Source organism: Hylobates moloch, unplaced genomic scaffold (genome assembly GCF_009828535.3).
Source record: "Hylobates moloch isolate HMO894 unplaced genomic scaffold, HMol_V3 SCAFFOLD_8, whole genome shotgun sequence".
Classification (NCBI taxonomy): Eukaryota; Metazoa; Chordata; class Mammalia; order Primates; family Hylobatidae; genus Hylobates; species Hylobates moloch.
In genome coordinates, this window is record NW_026652283.1 from 79,665,549 (window position 1) to 79,683,023 (window position 17,475).

Genomic DNA, 17,475 nt, shown 5'->3' on the forward strand with positions numbered 1-17,475 from the left:
TCAGGCGCCCACCACCACATCTGGCTAATTTTTTTGTATTTTTAGTAGAGACGGGTTTCACCGTGTTAGCCAGGATGGTCTCGATCTCCTGACCTCGTGATCTGCCTGCCTCGGCCTCCCAAAAGTGCTAGGATTACAGGCGTGAGCCACTGTGACGGCCCACTTCATTCTTTTTTATGGCGGAATAATATTTCATTGTAAGTGTATACCACATTTTGTTTATTCATTCATCTGTTGATGGACACCTGGGTTGTTTCCACCTTTTGGCTATTGCGAATAATGCTGCCGTGAACATTGTCTTACAAGTGTCCATTTGAGTCACTGCTTTTAATTCTTTTGGGTATATGCCTAGGAGTGGAATTGTCAGATCATGTGGAAGTTCTTTGTTTACCTTTCGGAGGAACTGCCAAACTGTTTCCCACAGTGGCTGCACCACTTTGCCTTCTTACCAGCAATGTGCAAGGGTCCCTGTTTCTCCACATCCTTATCAACACTCCTTTTCTTTTCTTTTTGTAGCCATCCTAGTGGATGTGTGTGGTATCTGTGGCTTTGATTTGCTTTTTCCTAATGTCTAATGAATGATGCAGAGGATTTTTTTGTTATTGGCTGTTGGTATACCTTCTTAAAGAAATGTCTATTCAAGTCCTTTGACCATTTTGAATTGGGTTGTTTCTTTTTTTTTTTTGAGACAGAGTCTTGCTCTGTCGCCCAGGCTGGAGTGCAGTGGCACGATCTCGGCTCACTGCAATCTCCACCTCCGGGTTCAAGCGATTCTTCTGCCTCAGCCTCCCAAGTAGCTGGGATTACAGGCATGCGCCACCACGCCTAGCTAAATTTTGTATTTTTAGTAGAGACGGGGTTTCACCATATTGGGCAGGCTGGTCTCGAACTCCTGACTTTAGGTGATTTGCCTGCCTTGGCCTCCCAAAATGCTGGGATTACAGTCATGTGCCACCATGCCTGGCTAATTTTTGTATTTTTAGTAGAGACGGGGTTTTGCCATATTGGCCAGGCTGGTCTCGAACTCAACTCAGGTGACCTACCTGCCTCGGCCTCCCAAATTGTTGGGATTATAGGTGTGAGCCACCGTGCCTGGCCTGGGTTGTTTCTTAATTGGCAGAAAGAGGTGAACCAGTTTTTAGGACATCTCAAGCTTTTTTAATTTTATTTTTATTTTAATTAACCTCAGGGCTTTTACGTATGCTTGGAATGTTCTTTCCAGTACCCTTATCCACACCTGCTCCTCCAACCTTTAGTTTATCAGGTCTCCCCAGACACTTCTTCCCTGATCATCCTGTATTATATTCTGCTCTGGAAACCATATTTTCAATGATAGAACCTTACTTAGTTTCTTCATAGCACTTATCACAATCTGTATTTTTGTCTATATGTTTGTTTCTCACATTAGTATGGAAGCTCTTTGAAGGTATGGACTTTTTTTTTTGTCTTTTACACTAATGAGCTCAGGGCCTGGCATCTGGGAAATGGTCAGTAAATACTTGATAAATGAATGAGGCAAAGCTTATTTGCATAAATGTACAGAAGCTTTGAACTTCACATTTAGTACTGCAAGCACTAACAGTTGGTGATTACAGCTGGTCATACTAAATAAACGAAAATTTGTTTTTCAACCTGCCAAGATATGAAATATTATTGACACTTTTTCTTAGCTTAATTGAGCTTAAACACCTGTGCTGATAGCAGTAATTAGATGTGTGCATGTGTGTGGGCTAGTACTCATACGTGTATTTCCTAGCTCCGTGTGCTGAAAGGGCCTAAAAGCAGTGATACTTCAGTAGCAATCAGTACATCTAGTAACCAAATCCTGAGTTTTCTAAATACCATTCTTACAATAAAAAGAAACAGAGCTCCTTGGTGAAATGGTTGGTTCCTGAGTTCGGGCAGGAAACTTATAAGACAAGCCTAGAACATCTTATGGTGACAGATAGTAAAGAAGTGGTCAAAAATCATGTCAGAAGTACAAAGAGCTAACTTTAAAGGAATTAAGGGGCCCAATCTAGAAGAATTTAAACAACAAAATATCCACAAGTCTATACTGATAAATACATGGATATGAAGGGACAATTCTTCCTTATAGAATTCTAATTTCTTTTTTTTGAGATGGAGTCTCGCTCTGTTGTCCAGGTTGGAGTGCAGTGGTGCGATCTCGGCTCACTGCAAGCTCTGCCTCCTGGGTTCATGCTATTCTCCTGCCTCAGCCTCCCGAGTAGCTGGGACTACAGGCTCCCGCCACCAAGCCTGGCTAATTTTTTGTATTTTTAGTAGAGACGGGGTTTCACCATGTTAGCCAGGATGGTCTCGATCTCCTGACCTCGTGATCCACCTGCCTCGGCCTCCCAAAGTGCTGGGATTACAAGAGTGAGCCACCGTGCCTGGCCAGAATTCTGATTTATTTTGATTAATAAATATAGAAGGAATGATGGGAATAGAAGTCACCATTAGGCAGACAACACAGTAATACCATTCAGCACACACTATTAGGCATTACACACACCATTAGACATTACAGCACAGTAATAATTGTGGCATTGTGCAGTGGTACAATCATACCTCACTGCAGCCTCGAAACCATGGCTCAGCTGGGCATGGTGGCTCATGCCTGTAATCCTAGCACTTTGGGAGGCTGAGGCAGGCGGATCACCTGAGGTCAGGAGTTCGAGACCAGCCTTGCCAACATGGTGAAACCCCCGTCTCTACTAAAAATACAAAACTTAGTTGGGTGTGCTGGCAGGTGCCTGTAATCCCAGTTACTTGGGAGGCTGAGGCAGAAGAATCACTTGAACCCGGGAGGCGGAGGTTGCAGTGAGCCGAGACCATGTCATTGCACTCCAGCCTGGGCAACAAGAGTGAAACTCTTGTCTCAAAAAAAAAAAAAAAAAAAAGAAACTATGGCTCAAGTGATCCTCCCACCTCAGCCCCCCGAGTAGCTGGGACTACAAGCGCGCCACTACAACTAGGTAATTTTTAAAGTTTTTTGTAGAGACAGGGTCTTGCTTTGTTACCCAGGCCGGTTTTGAACTCCTAGCCTCAAGGAATCCTCCCACCTTGGCCTCTCATAGTGCTGAGATTTAAGAGATCGGATCTCACTATGTTGCCTGGGCTAGTCTTGAACACCTGGTCTCAAGTGATCCTCCTCCGTGAGGCATGATACCTCAGCCTCCCAAGTAGTTGGGATCACAGGTGTGAGCCACTGCTCCCAGCTGAAAGATAAGTGTGTGTGTGTGTGTGTGTGTGTGTGTGTGTGTGTGTGTGTGTGTATTTTGTTTTGTTTTGAGATAGGGTCTTGCTTCATTGCCTAGGCTAGAGTGCAGTGGTACGATCTTGGCTCACTGCAACCTCTACCTCCCGGGTTCAAGGACCTCCACCTCCCAAGCAGCTGAGACTTACAGGCGCCTGCCACCATTCCTGGCTAATTTTTGTGTTTTTAGTAGAGATGGGGTTTCACCATGTTGGTCAGGTTGGTCTCAAACTCCTGACCTCAAGTGACCCACTTGCCTTGGCCTCCCAAAGTGCCTGGATACAGGTCTGAGCCACTGTGGCTGGACTATATGTTTTTTTAATATAAAATTTTAGTCCAACTTATTTATTTATATACTATTTTGAGACAGGGTCTCACTCCGTCACCCAGACTGGAATGCAGTGGCACGATCTCAACTCACCACAGGTTTGACCTCCTGGGCTCAAATGATTCTCCCACCTCAGCCTCTGGAGTAGCTGGGACCACAGGTGTGCACCGGCTCTTTTTTTTTTTTTTTTTTTGTATTTTGTAGAGACAGGGTCTCACCATGTTGCCCAGGCGGGTCTCAAACTCCTAGGCTTAAGTGATCTGCCTGCCTTGGCCTCCCAACGTGCTGGGATTACAGATGTGAGCCACCATCCCTGGCCCTGAAATAGATTAATTTGACTAATAATATCTTCCACTATGCTTCTATTTTTTTTCTTTCTCTTTTTTTTTTTTGAGATGGAGTCTCACTCTGTTGCCCAGGCTGGAGTGCAGTGGCGCGATCTCGGCTCACTGCAAGCTCTGCCTCCCGGGCTCACGCCATTCTCCTACTTCAGCCTCCCAAGTAGCTGGGACTACAGGCATGTGCCACCACGCCCGGCTAATTTTTTGTATTTTTAGTAGAGACAGGGTTTCACCATGTTAGCCAGGATGGTCTCGATTTCTTGACCTTGTGATCCGCCCACCTCAGCCTCCCAAAGTGCTGGGATTACAGGCGTGAACCACCGTGCCCGGCCTATGCTTCTATTTTCTTTGACTAAATTGGGCTTCATTTGACTTAGAAAGAAGGGATTAATTTTAGTTTAATTGAATTGTACTTTTGACCTAGCATATTTATTCTTTCCTAGTGAAAATGTAGCCTAAGAAAATAAAGTAGATCCTAAGAATTTACTGTGGCTTTTATTTTTTTATTTTTATTTTGAGACAGGGTCTTGCTATGTCACCCAGGCTGGAGTGCAGTGGTGCAGTCATGGCTCACTGCAGCCTCAAACTCCTGGCCTCAAGCAATCCTCTCATGTTATGGCCTTTAAAGATACTTGTTACTCAGTTTGAGAGGAGGAAGGTGTGAGGAAATACTGAACCAGTGCTAGAGACTGCCAGCCCTTCCCTGGGAGGCACCTTGAAGTTCTAAATTGTCCCAATTCTGATGGTTGTAATTTAGAGAACACCTATCTGGAAGCAGGGCTCATTTACCTTTTTTTTTTTTTTTTTTTTTTGAGACAGAGTCTCACTGTCACCCAGGCTGGAGTGCAGTGGCGCGATCTCGTCTCACTGCAGGCTCCGCCCCCCGGGGTTCACGCCATTCTCCTGCCTCAGCCTCCCGAGTAGCTGGGACTACAGGCACCCGCCACCTCGCCTGGCTAATTTTTGTGTTTTTAGTAGAGACGGGGTTTCACTGTGTTAGCCAGGATGGTCTCGATCTCCTGACCTCGTGATCCACCCGCCTTGGCCTCCCAAAGTGCTGGGATTACAGGCGTGAGCCACCGCGCCCAGCCTCATTTACCTTTTAAGAGATTTTTTCCTTAGCATCAGAAGGACTCCATGAGCTGACAGGGCCTATAGTTTTATTTCTGGCTTTGGCATATTTATGGCAGAATGTTTGGCCTTCAGTGTTTTGAATGTGGATGGATAGGTGGCTGAAGCTACATTTATAAAGTGTTTGGGACTGTTTAAGTTTCCTAGCCACTTGGAGAAAGCAGTGTGTTTATTTCTGGCTTTGTTCTTATTTAGCAGCCTTAGAATATTTATTTTTCCAAATTTAGTATTCTTCTGATTATGATTTGAAAGCAATAAAAATCACCCAGTTTCAAAACTGCACAAAGGGCTTGAATAGAGATTTTTCCAGAGAGGACATACAGATGGCCGGTAGCACATCAACATGATTATTCATTAAGAAATGCAAATCAAAACCAAAATAAGATACCACTTCATACTAGGTATCTTATTTTACCTAGTATGGCTATAATAGTTTAAAGAAAAAAGGGAAATAACTGTTGGCAAGGATGTGGAGAAATGGAAACATTGCTGATGAAAATGTAAAGTGGTGTAGCCACTGTGGAAAAGAGTTTGGCAGTTCCTCCCAAAGGTGAACACAGAAACCATATGATCCAGCAATTCCACTCTTACATGTATATCCAAAAGAATTGAAAACAGGGACTGTGGCCAGGCGCAGTGGCTCATGCCTGTAATCCTAGTACTTTGGGAGGCGGGCAGATCACCTGAAGTCAGGAGTTGAAGACCAGCCTGGCTAACATGGCAAAACCCTGTCTCTGCTAAAAAATATAAAAATTAGCCGGGCGTGGTGGCAGGCACCTGTAATCCCTGCTCCTCAGGAGGCTGAGGCAGGAGAATCACCTCGGGAGGCGGAGATTGCAGTGAGCTAAGGTCGCACCACTGCCCTCCAGCCTGGGCGACAGAGCAAGATTCCGTCTCAAAAAAAAAAAAAAAAGAAAAAACAGGGATTCAAATGGATTGTTGTAAGCCAGTGTTCACAACAGCATCATTCATAATAGCTAAAAGGTGGAAACAACCCAAGTGTCCATCAATATAGATAACACATAACAGATGTGATATATACTTACAATGGAATGCTATTCAGCCATAAAAAAGAATGAAGTTGTGATATATGCTGTGACATGGATGAACCTTGCAAACACTATGCTAAGTGAGCTAAGCCAGACACAAAAGAACAAAAATTGTATGATTTCATTTATATGAAATATGCATAATAGGCAAATCTGTAGAGATAGAAAGTAGATTTGGTTACTGGGGCTAGGAGGAAGGGAAAATGGGGAGTTACTGCTTAATGGGTACAGCGTTTTTGTTTCAGGTGATGAAAAACATTTTGGAAATAGATAATGGCGGTGGTTATTCAGTATTGTCAATGTACTTAATACCCACTGAATTGTACATTTAGAAATGATTAAATGGCTGGGCATGGTGACTCACACCAGTAATCCTAGCACTTTGGGAAGCCAAGGCAGGAGGATTGTTTGAGGCCAAGAGTTCCAGACCAGACTGGGCAACATAGCAAGTCTTGTCTCTACAAAAAACAAAACAAAACAACAAAAAAAGAATTAAATGGCAAATTTTATGTTTCTATCGATCGATCTATTGACTGAACACCACAATTTATTTTTATTTTTATATTTTATAGAGACAGGGTCTTGCTGTGTTGCTCAGGCTGGTCTCGAACTCCTGTGTTCAAGCAGTCCTACTGCCTTGGCCTCCCAAAGTGCTGGAATTACAGTGTGAGCCACTGTGCCTGGCCCAAACACCACAATTTTATTTTATTTTTATTTTATTTTTTTGAGATGGAGTGTTGCTCTGTTGCCCAGGCTGGAGTGCAGTGGCATGATCTCAACCTCCGCCTCCCGGCTTCAAGTGATTCCCCTGCCTCAGCTTCCTGAGTAGCTGGGATTACAGGCACGCACCACCATGCCTGGATAACTGTTGTATTTTTAGTAGAGATGGGGTTTCAACATATTGGCCAGGCTGGTGTCGAACTCCTGACCTCAGGTGAGATCCCAGCTACTTGGGAGGCTGAGGGGCAGGAGGATCACTTGAGTCCAGGAGTTCGAGGTTGTAGTGAGCTATGATGGCACCACTGCACTCCAATGGGACCCTGTCTCTTAAAAGAAGAAGAAGAAGAATATTATAAAGAACTTTAGGCCGGGCCTGGTGGCTCACACCTGTAATCCCAGCACTTTGGGAGGCCGAGACAGGCGGATCACGAGGTCGGGAGATGAGACCATCCTGGCTAACATGGTGAAACTCCCGTCTCTACTAAAAATGCAAAAAAATTAGGTGGGCATGGTGGCGGGTGACTGTAGTCCCAGCTACTCAGGAGGCTGAGACAGGAGAATCGCTTGAACCCGGGAGTTGGAGCTTGCAGTGAGCCGAGATCACGCCACTGCACTCCAGCCTGGGCGACAGAGCGAGACTCCATCTCACAAAAAAAAAAAAAAAAAGAACTTTAAACTTTAAGCCAATAATTATTCTACAACTCAAAAAAAATTGACAAAACATAGGGAGATCCTGTCTCTACAAAAAATAAACTATAAATGCTTCTCACTGATTTTCAGATTATAGAGCCAACTGTGTACATCTGAGAGTATAAAAGCAGAAATGTAGCTGACAGACAAAAGGTGGGACGTGGAAGTGAGACCAAGTTACTTTTTTTTTCCCTTCAAAACCTCCTCCTCAAGTTTCTGGATATATGTATTTTTAAATTGTATTAAGAACACTTGAGAGGGGTCTTATTTGTGTTTTAACTCACTGTGATCCAGAAGACACTACAAACAACCTGTTTGATTAAAATGGGCACAAAAAACTATTATGGATACAGCATGGCAAACAGAAAGATGTTTTATCTTCGAGACGGCAGGGGTGGAAGTTCTGTGTAGTGAGGCTTGGAGGGAGAAGTGTTGATGTCCCTTTGGCTGACACTGTCAGGCAGAAGGAAACTAGATCTAAAGGAGGACACACACAGGAAATGGCAGCATAAAGCACTTAAGTAACTAGAGGGTTAAGTGTTGCCAGGTGTGGGTGTCACCTAGCGAACACAGTTCTTTTGAATGGTATAAAAAATCAGTAATTGAAAGTGAGAGGGCCAGATAAGAGAAGGGGAAATAAATATAGACTTATCCAGGAACAAAGGTAAGCATCAGATTTAGCTTGGGGATGGAAGGTCATCTGTTTTCTGGAAGTTGCTGTCTGCTGGCTGTTGTTCTGACATTGATCTGTGGTTGGTTCAGGGCAGGTGATGTCTTCGTGCTGTGTGGGAAAGTGAGTGCCAAGAGTCTGTGCTGCATAGACTCAGCTTGTGTTGACATTTGTTTACCAGCTGCCCTTTTTTTTAACAGGCGTGGTATCTGTCTGTTTTGAGGGGGACAGTGATGGTTACATCAACTTAGTGGCCTATCCTTACGTGGAAAGTGAGACTGTGGAACAGGATGACACACCAGAACGGGAGCAACCTCGGCGCAAACACTCCCGCCGGAGCCTGCACCGGTCAGGCAGTGGCAGTGACCACAAGGAGGAGAAAGCCAGCCTGTCCCTTGAGACCTCTGAGAGGTAAGAGGTACATGTCTCGTCCTGCTGGTACAAGCACTCAAGACATCTCCATAGTCCTGACACATCATGGGAAACAGGGCTCACGGTCAAGGTTGGATAAGATGACTGGTGTTCTTGGGATGCCCAGTAGGTGTAGCCTCTTCTCTGTGTCACATCACCCCAGTGGTGCCTCTTTCTGGGTATAGCTATAGCTGGTTGAGAGAGGAAGTGAAGCTCTCTCAGCGCTTTGGAAGCAGGGACACCCTGTGCTGGTGACAAAAGGTTCTCTGGCTTTTCATTATGTCTTGCCACCCACAGGACAGAAGGTCAATACATTAGTCCGTAGCAAGGCTCCAAATGCTTTCTGACCTGCAGGATGTCCAAGCCCAAGGGCTATGAGTCCAACTAAACAGGAGTTCCCTCATGGTTTTGTGTCAGACCTCTGAGAATCATATCAGTCATTAACCCTTTCCCTGCAACTAAAATTTGTTTCCATTGTGTTGGAAATTGATTTTTCTTGTAAGTTCAAATTATATTTTTTTGTTTGTTTTGAGATGGAGTCTTGCTGTTAGGCTGGAATGCAGTGGTGTCATCTTGCATCACTGCAACCTCTCCCTCCTGGGTTCAAGCAATTCTCCTGCCTCCGCCTCCCGAGTAGCTGGGATTACAGGTGTGCATCACCACGCCCAGCTAATTTTTGTATTTTTAGTGGAGATGTTGTGTCACCATGTTGGACAGGCTGGTCTCGAACTCCTGACCTCAGGTGATTCACCTGCCTTGGCTTCCCAAAGTGCTGGGATTATAGGCATGAGCCACTGTATCCAGCCTCAAATTATGTGTCTTGATAATTTCATGCAAGAATTAATATGAACTCCCACTAGGATGGTTATAATCAAAAGGACAGACAATAAAAGTGTTGACAGGATGTGAAGAAATTAGAACCCTCCTATGCTGCTGGTAGGAAGGTAAAGTGGTGCAGCCACTTGGGAAACAATTTAGCAGTTCTTCAAAAAGTTAAACCAGGATGAGTACTGTGGCTCACACTTGTAATCCTAATGCTTCAGGAGGCTGAGGCAGGAGGATCCTTTGAGGCCAGGAGTTCCAGACCAGCCTGGGCAACATAGTGAGACCCCATCTCTATAAAAAAAAAAAAAAAAAAAAAAAGGCCCAGCGTGGTGGCTCATGCCTGTAATCTCAGCACTTTGGGAGGCCAAGGCAGGCAGATCACGAGGTCAGGAAATCAAGACCATCCTGGCTAACACAGTGAAACCCCATCTCTACTAAAAATACAAAAAAATTAGCCGGGCATGGTGGCGGGCCCCTGTAGTCCCAGCTACCCAGCTACTTGGGAGGCTAAGGCAGGAGAATGGTGTGAACCCAGGAGGCGGAGCTTGCAGTGAGCCAAGATCACACCACTGCACTCCAGCCTGGGCAACAGAGCAAGACTCCATCTCAAAAAAAAAAAAAAACTTAAATCCAAAAGTTAAACCAGTAATTCCACTCCTAGGTATATACCCAAAAGAATTGAATACATATATTCCCACAACATTTATACAAAAATGTTCTTAACATTATTTCTATTAGGGTTGTTTCCAGTTTCTGGCTAACCCAAGTGTCCATCAACTGGTGAATGGATAAACAAAATACGGTATATCCATGTAATGGAATGTTAGCCCTAAAAAGGAATGGAGTGCTGGTACATGCTACAACATGGATGAATCATGAAAACATTATGTTAAATGAAAGAAACCAGACACAAAAGACCACATATGTACAATGCCATTTATGTAAAGTGTTCACATCAGGCAAATCCATAGAGAGAAAAGGTAGGTTAGTGGTTGCTTTCTGTTAGTAGTTAGGAGCTGGAAGTAGTGGGAAATAGGGAGTGACTGCTAATGATGATGGTTTTGATTTCGGGGTCATGAAATATTCTGAAAATTAGGTAGTGGTGATGTTTTACAATCTTGTGAATCCACTAAAAAGCCACAGAATTGTAAAAAATAAAAAAAAATAGAATTATGAGCCAGGCATGGTGTCTCATGCCTGTAATCCCAGCACTTTGGGAGGCCGAGGCAGGTGGATCACCTGAGGTCAGGAGTTCGAGACCAGCCTGACCAACATGGTGAAACTCCGTCTCTAGTAAATACAAAAAAATTAGCCAGGTGTGGTGGTGCAGGCCTGTAATCCCAGCTACTTGGGAAGCTGAGGCAGGAGAATCACTTGAACCCAGGAGGTGGAGGTTGCAGTGAGCTGAGATTACACCATTGCACTCCAGCCTGGGCAACAAGAGCAAAAACTCCGTCTCAAGAAAAAAAGGTTTCAGTAAGATGCTTTGTGACTTTACTTAGAAGCCGAAATTGGGAATTTCCTTAGATGTGACAGTACGTAGTTCATCTGTGATATCAGATCAGTTCACCAATACATGCTACATACCTGTGCCCCTGAAGCTTTGTAAAGGCCCAGGACATTCCAGTTCTCCTCACTCAGTTTGGTGAACAAGGACACGCCCATGTCAAGTACAGTACCCCATGAGACACTGGCTGAGTGGGTTATGTGTCATTTCCCATGTCCTCAGTCAGCAGATCCTCTTTGGCCAGGTCTGCATCTTTCATGCAAGGAGAGAGCACTTCTTAGTAAGCAGGGTCTTCAAATGTCAAACGTTCTTTGGACAGATGGCTTCCAGTCCACAGAAGCACTTCTTCTAGTGCTTCCCCTTCACTCCCCAAGAGGCTGCTGCTTGACTAATGACTGTGGGACCTAACTTGGTCATTCAAGTGACAAAAAATGTTCCCCAAGTCTGTAGCTGACAATTGATGGTTCTCTCTGAACAGCACTTGAGGGTGGGCTTTCCCCCCGACTCTTTTTAGAGACAAGGTCTTGCTCTGTCACCCAGGCTAGAGTGCAGTGGCACCATCAGTGACTCACTGCAGGCTTGAATACTGGGCTCAAGCCATCCTATCCTCTGTCACCTCAGCCTCCCAAGTAGCTGGGACTACAGGTGCACACCACTGCACTCAGCTAATTTTTATTTTATTTATTTATTTATTTATTTATTTATTTATTTATTTATTTATTTATTTTTTGAGACCGAGTCTCGCTGTGTCCCCCAGGTTGGAGTGCATGCAGTGGCACGATCTCAGCTCACTGCAAGCTCCACCTCCTGGGTTCACACCATTCTCCTTCCTCAGCCTCCCAAGTAGCTGGGACTACAGGCGCCTGCCAACACGCCTGGCTAATTTTTTGTATTTTTAGTAGAAACGGGGTTTCACCGTGTTAGCCAAGATGGTCTCGATCTCCTGACCTTGTGATCCGCCCGTCTCGGCCTCCCAAAGTGCTGGGATTACAGGCGTGAGCCACCGCGCCCAGCCGCACTCAGCTAATTTTTAAATTTTTTGTGGAGATAGGGTCTCACTTTGTTGCCTGGGGTGGTCTCAAACTCCTGGCTTCAAGCAATCCTTCCACCTTGGCCTCCCAAAGCGTGAGGATTATAGGCATGAGCCACTGCGCCTAGTCTAGAGTGGGCTTTTTTTATTGTCCTCCAAAGGTACAGAGGTTGCTTCATGAGTCATCTGGTGAAAAGGTATAGAATACCATCACCTAGAATAACATCACTGTCTGCCTGTGTCCAGGTTCAAGGTCCTGCTCTGAAGGTGACAGCTCTACCTGTACTGACCAAACCTCTGTCTGGCCTGTTAGCAGAGAGACTGTCATTCCAGGGATGGGGCTTGTTTCTTCACAGAGCCAAGGCTGCAACACTGAGGGCGTGATTCCAAGTACTGTGGGGGCTTCATCCAGACGCAGAGAACTTCTTTGGGTTTACGTGGCAAATAAGTCAACCTTTCTGTTTCCTAAAGGGTTTCACAAAAAAAAGCATCTTTGAATGGCCTCAGCAGTGCTCTAACCAGAAGAAAGTAAGGGTTTTATCATTCTAAGAGGCACTGGTGGGCTCCTCTACTTTCAGTTAGGTGGAAATGGGGTCTCTGCCACTACCTCTTCACCAGTGTTGCACAGCTGACCCTTGGGGAGGGTCAGCATTTCCAGCACACACCAGCCCTGTTGTTAGCTTGAATCTGTGCGACTTATGCCACACAGTTAGAGGAGAGGCCTGCAGTTCTGGAGAGGAGAGTGACATTTGAAGTTGCTGGGTGACAGTGAGACGCTGTCTCAAAAAAAAAAAAAAAAGAAATTACTGTAATGTTCCACCTCTGCTCTGAGCTGCAGGCTTGCTCTGTAATTTGCAGGGCACATGGCTTCACCAGTAGTTTGGTTTTCTTGGCCTTTCAGTATGATAGACAGTATTGTTGGTTACTTCAGGCAAAGATTTTTATGTTGGGGCATAATGAAATTGTTGGCAAAGTTCCAGTATTTTCAGTTGAAGTTGCTTCCTCACAAAAACTCCTTTGTGGTTTTATTTATTTTATTTTATTATTTATTTATTTTTAAGACATGGTCTGTCTCTGTTTCCCAGGCTGGAGTGTAGTGGCATGATCATGGCACAGTGCATCCTCAGCCCCGGCTCAGGTGATCCTCCCACCTTAGCCTCCCAAGTAGCTAACTGGCTGGAACTACAGGCACATGCCACCATGCCCAGCTAATTTTTAAATTTTTTGTAGAGATGGAGTTTTGACATGTTGCCCAGGCTGGTCTTGAACACCTGGGCTCAAGTGATCCTCCCACCTTGGCCTCCCAGAGTGTTGGGATTATAGTTGTGACCCACGGTGCCTGGCCTTGACTTATTTTAGAAATAAAATTTCCTTCCTTGGCTGGGCGTGGTTTGGTAGCATTAAGTACATTCACATTGTTGTGCAACTGACTCCCCATTCCTCCTTCCCCCAGCCCATGGCAACCACTTTTCTAGTTTCTGTCTTAATGAATTTGCAGTTACCTCACATGAGTAGAATCATGCAATATTTATCCTTTTGTGTCTGGCTTATTTCACTTAGCAAAATGTTTTCAAGTTCATATATGTTGTAGCATGTATAGGAATTTCATTCCTTTTTATTGCTGAATAATATTCCATTGTATGTATATCCCACATTCTGCTTATCCATTCATCTGTTGATGGATGCTTGGTTGTTTCTTCCTTTCGTTTATTGTGAGTAGTGCTGCTGTGAATGTTGATGTAAAGTGTCTGTTTGGATCCTTGTCATTTCTTTTGGGTGTATACCTAGAAGTGGAATTGCTGAGTTATATATAAATCTGTGTTTAACTTTTTGAGAAACCACCAAACTGGTGGCTGCACCAGCAGTGTACGAGAGTTCTAATTTCTTCACATACTGGACACTTGCTCCACTTTCTTCTTTGATAGTAGCCATCCTAATGGATATGAAGTGGTATTTTCATCACATAATTTGACAAAAACGTTATTTTTCAGATAGTTTTAAGAGACATAAGATAGTTTTAAGAGACATAGGAAGAACACTACTCGTAACATTTACTCATTTTTATTGGCTCATGGGACCTTCATGCAACCCATTAGCAGGGTCTGTGGGTCTGTCATTGTGGACAGATCTGTGCCCTGTGCAGCGGGACCCCAGAGGATGACTTGCCTGAGTTTCTTAGTGATGTGTATCTTCTTCCTTCTTAGCTCACAGGAGGCAAAGAGTCCGAAGGTGGAGCTGCACAGCCACTCAGAGGTCCCTTTCCAGATGCTAGATGGCAACAGTGGCTTGAGTTCTGAGAAGATCAGCCACAACCCCTGGAGCCTGCGTTGTCACAAGCAGCAGCTGAGCCGCATGCGCTCGGAGTCCAAGGACCGAAAGCTGTACAGTATCCTCATTGCCCCTCCTTCAGGAGTGTCTGCTGGGTCCATAGGTCATGTGTTGGGGCACCATTCTGCCTATGGCTGAGGTCTTTGTCTAGGGTCCCTCTTTGGTTTCATCTCCCTTTTTCATGGACTCCTCTTCCTTCGTTTACTTTCATCAACATGTTTTTTTCCTGCCTTTTGGATTTGGTAAGGCTGAAGCTTAAAACTTGGCAGTCTAGAACAGTGTTGTCTGATAGAACTGTCTGTAATTCTGTATGCTTTTCAGTATGGTAGCCACTGGCCACACTGAGTGGCTAAAATGTGGCTACTGTGACTAAGGCAGTTAATTTAAATTTTATTTTATTAACTAAAATTTAAATCATCACATGTGGCTAGTGTGGCTAGTGGTACTATATTGATCATGTCCACAATCAGAGATCTGTGTATGTGCCCGTGTGCGCATGTGTGTAGTTTTCCCCTCCCAAGGGATTAATAGTTTAAAAGTAATATATTTGACTTTGGTGAGATTTTTATCTGATGATAAACACCATAAAATAGATTTAAAATGTTAAAGATACCTGGGCATGGTGGCTCACACCTGTAATCCCAGCACTTTGGGAGGCTGAGGCAGGATGATCACTTGAGACCAGGTGTTTGAAACCAGCCTGGGCAACACAGTGAGACTTCATCTCTACAAAAAATAAAAAAAATTAGCTGGATGTGGTGGTGTGTGCTTGTAGTAGTCCCAGCTCTGAGGTGGGAGGATTGCTTGAGCCCAGGAAGTTGAGACTGCAGTGGGCCATGATTGCACCACTACATTCTAACTTCTAGCCTGGGCGACACAGCAAGACCCTGTCTCATCTCCAGAAAAGACAAAAAAAGTATTATGGCATGGGAATTCCCTTTTTTTTATTTTTTATTTTTTTGAGACAGAGTCTCACTCTGTTACCCAGGCCAAAGTGCAGCGGCGCGATCTTGGCTCACTGCAACCTCTGCCTCCTGGGTTCAAGAGATTCTCATGCCTTAGCCACCCCAGTAGCTGGGATTACAGGCGTGCGCCACCACGCCCAGCCAATTTTTGTATTTTTAGTAGAGACAGGGTTTCACCATGTTGGCCAGGCTAGTCTCGAACTCCTGACCTCAAGTGATCCGCCTGCCTTGGCCTCTCAAAGTGCTGGGATTACAGGCTTGAGCCACCACACCCAGCCTAGAATGGGAATTCTTACAATTGTTAGTGTTTTGAAGTAGTAGACAAATAACAACTGATTATTCTAAGAAACTGTGGGAAAGTGTGCTGAACCTTTTGTACACAGTTAATTTTCACAGCAGTTTTTTGAGGAAGGAACTGTCATCATTCCCATGTTATAGATGAGGAAATGGAAGCACAGGGGGATTAAGTGTTGTGCCTAGAGGTAGTGAGTGGTCAAGGCAGGATTCCAGAGCCCATGCTTCCAGCGTGTTGAGAGATTTCTGCAGCCTCCTTCATATTTTACCATCGCGTGTTTATAGGTAATAGCAGGCAACAGAATTGATTCAGGCCAAATTTAAAAGTTAAAAAAGAATCAAATGTTCATCATCACAGTGATGCTGAGTGTCTATCCTCTAAGATGGGATTGCTCTGTAGCACCCAGAGATGGATTTGAGGCCTGGGCTGTGAGACCCAGTGACTTTTGGCAGACATATGATAAGTCTGTACCTTTATACAAAAGTTCAAAGATAAGATTGTTGCAAATGGGATATATTGGAATGAAGACATATATGTAAATGCCAGGGAATTAGGACCATAGATCGTTTTGAGCAGAAGGTTATAGAACTATTAAGGGATAAATTTATATTTTATATATAAATATATTTATGTATATAAATTTGAAACCAGTGAACGAGATCTCTGTCTCTCTCTCTCATTCACTGGTTTCAAATTTAGTGAGAAATGGCAAGACAGAAATACAAATGCAGGCTCATGCCTGTAATCCCAGCACTTTGGGATGCTGAGGTGGGTGGATCACTTGAGGTCAAGCGTTTGAGACCAGCCTGGTGAAACCCCGTCTCTACTAAAAATACAAAAAATTGGCTAGGCGTGGTAGCTCACGCCTGTAATCCCAGCACTTTGGGAGGCTGAGGCCGGCAGATCACCTGAGGTTGGGAGTTTGAGACCAGCCTGACGAACATGGAGAAACCCCGTCTATACACAAAATTAGCCACGTGTAGTGGTGCATGCCTGTAATCCTAGCTACTCGGGAGGCTGAGGTAGGAGAATCATTTGAACTCAAAAGGCGGAGGTTGCAGTGAGCCAAGATTGCACCATTGCACTCCAGCCTAGGCAACAAGAGTGAAACTCCATCTCAAAAAAAAAAAAAAAAAAATACAAAAAATTAGTCGGGCATGGTGGCATGCGCCTGTAGTTCCGGCTACTTGGGAGGCTAAAGCAGGAGGATCACTTGAACCTGGGAGGCAGAGGTTGCAGTGAGCTGAAATTGTGCTACTGCACTCCAGCCTGGGCAAAGGAGCAAGGCTGCATCCTAAAAAAAAAAGAAAAGAAATGTAAATCCAGCTTTTTCTAAAGATTCCTATTTGGGAATGTTAGAATCTGGTTTCCTTGTTTTTGTAGTAGTGCTACCAAGATGTCTTCCTTATTTCTTAGACCTGGGTGAGGTGCTGGCTTGAGTAGGGCCTTGGTTCACTGATGGTGAGGGATATATCCAAATCTTTAGTTTGCATATTGCCTGCAAGATAGGTCTAAAGATAACATAGGCTGGGTGTGGTGGCCCACATCTGTTATCTCAGCACTTCTGGAGGCCAAGGTGGGAGGATCACTTGAGGCTAGGAATTCAAGACCAGCCTGGACAACATAGTGAGACCCTGTCTCTAAAAAAACATTAAAAATTAGGTAGGTGGCTGGGTGCAGTGGCTCACGCCTGTAATCCCAGCACTTTGGGAGGCCAAGGTGGGCAGATCACCTGGAGTCAAAAATTCCAGACCAGTCTGGCCAACATGGTAAAACCCTGTCTCTACTCAAAATGCAAAAAAATAGCTGGGGGTGGTGGCGGACACCCGTAGTCTCAGCTACTTGGGAGGCTGAGGCAGGAGAATGGCTTGAACCCAGGAGGCAGAGGTTGCAATGAGCTGAGATTGCACCACTGCACTCCAGCCT

The 17,475-nt window shown here is 44.6% G+C and overlaps 1 protein-coding gene across 4 annotated transcripts in view; it reads left to right on the forward strand.

Moving 5' to 3' along the window:
- Nucleotides 1-17,475, forward strand: part of IP6K1 (inositol hexakisphosphate kinase 1) — a 74,624-nt gene that overhangs the window by 51,808 nt on the left and 5,341 nt on the right. For all 4 annotated transcript variants that reach the window (XM_058442261.1, XM_032161544.2, XM_058442263.1 and 1 more), the window contains 2 exons: nt 8,389-8,599; nt 14,166-14,347. In XM_058442261.1, coding sequence (XP_058298244.1) covers nt 8,389-8,599; nt 14,166-14,347 — 393 coding nt within the window. The remainder of the gene's footprint in view (nt 1-8,388; nt 8,600-14,165; nt 14,348-17,475) is intronic.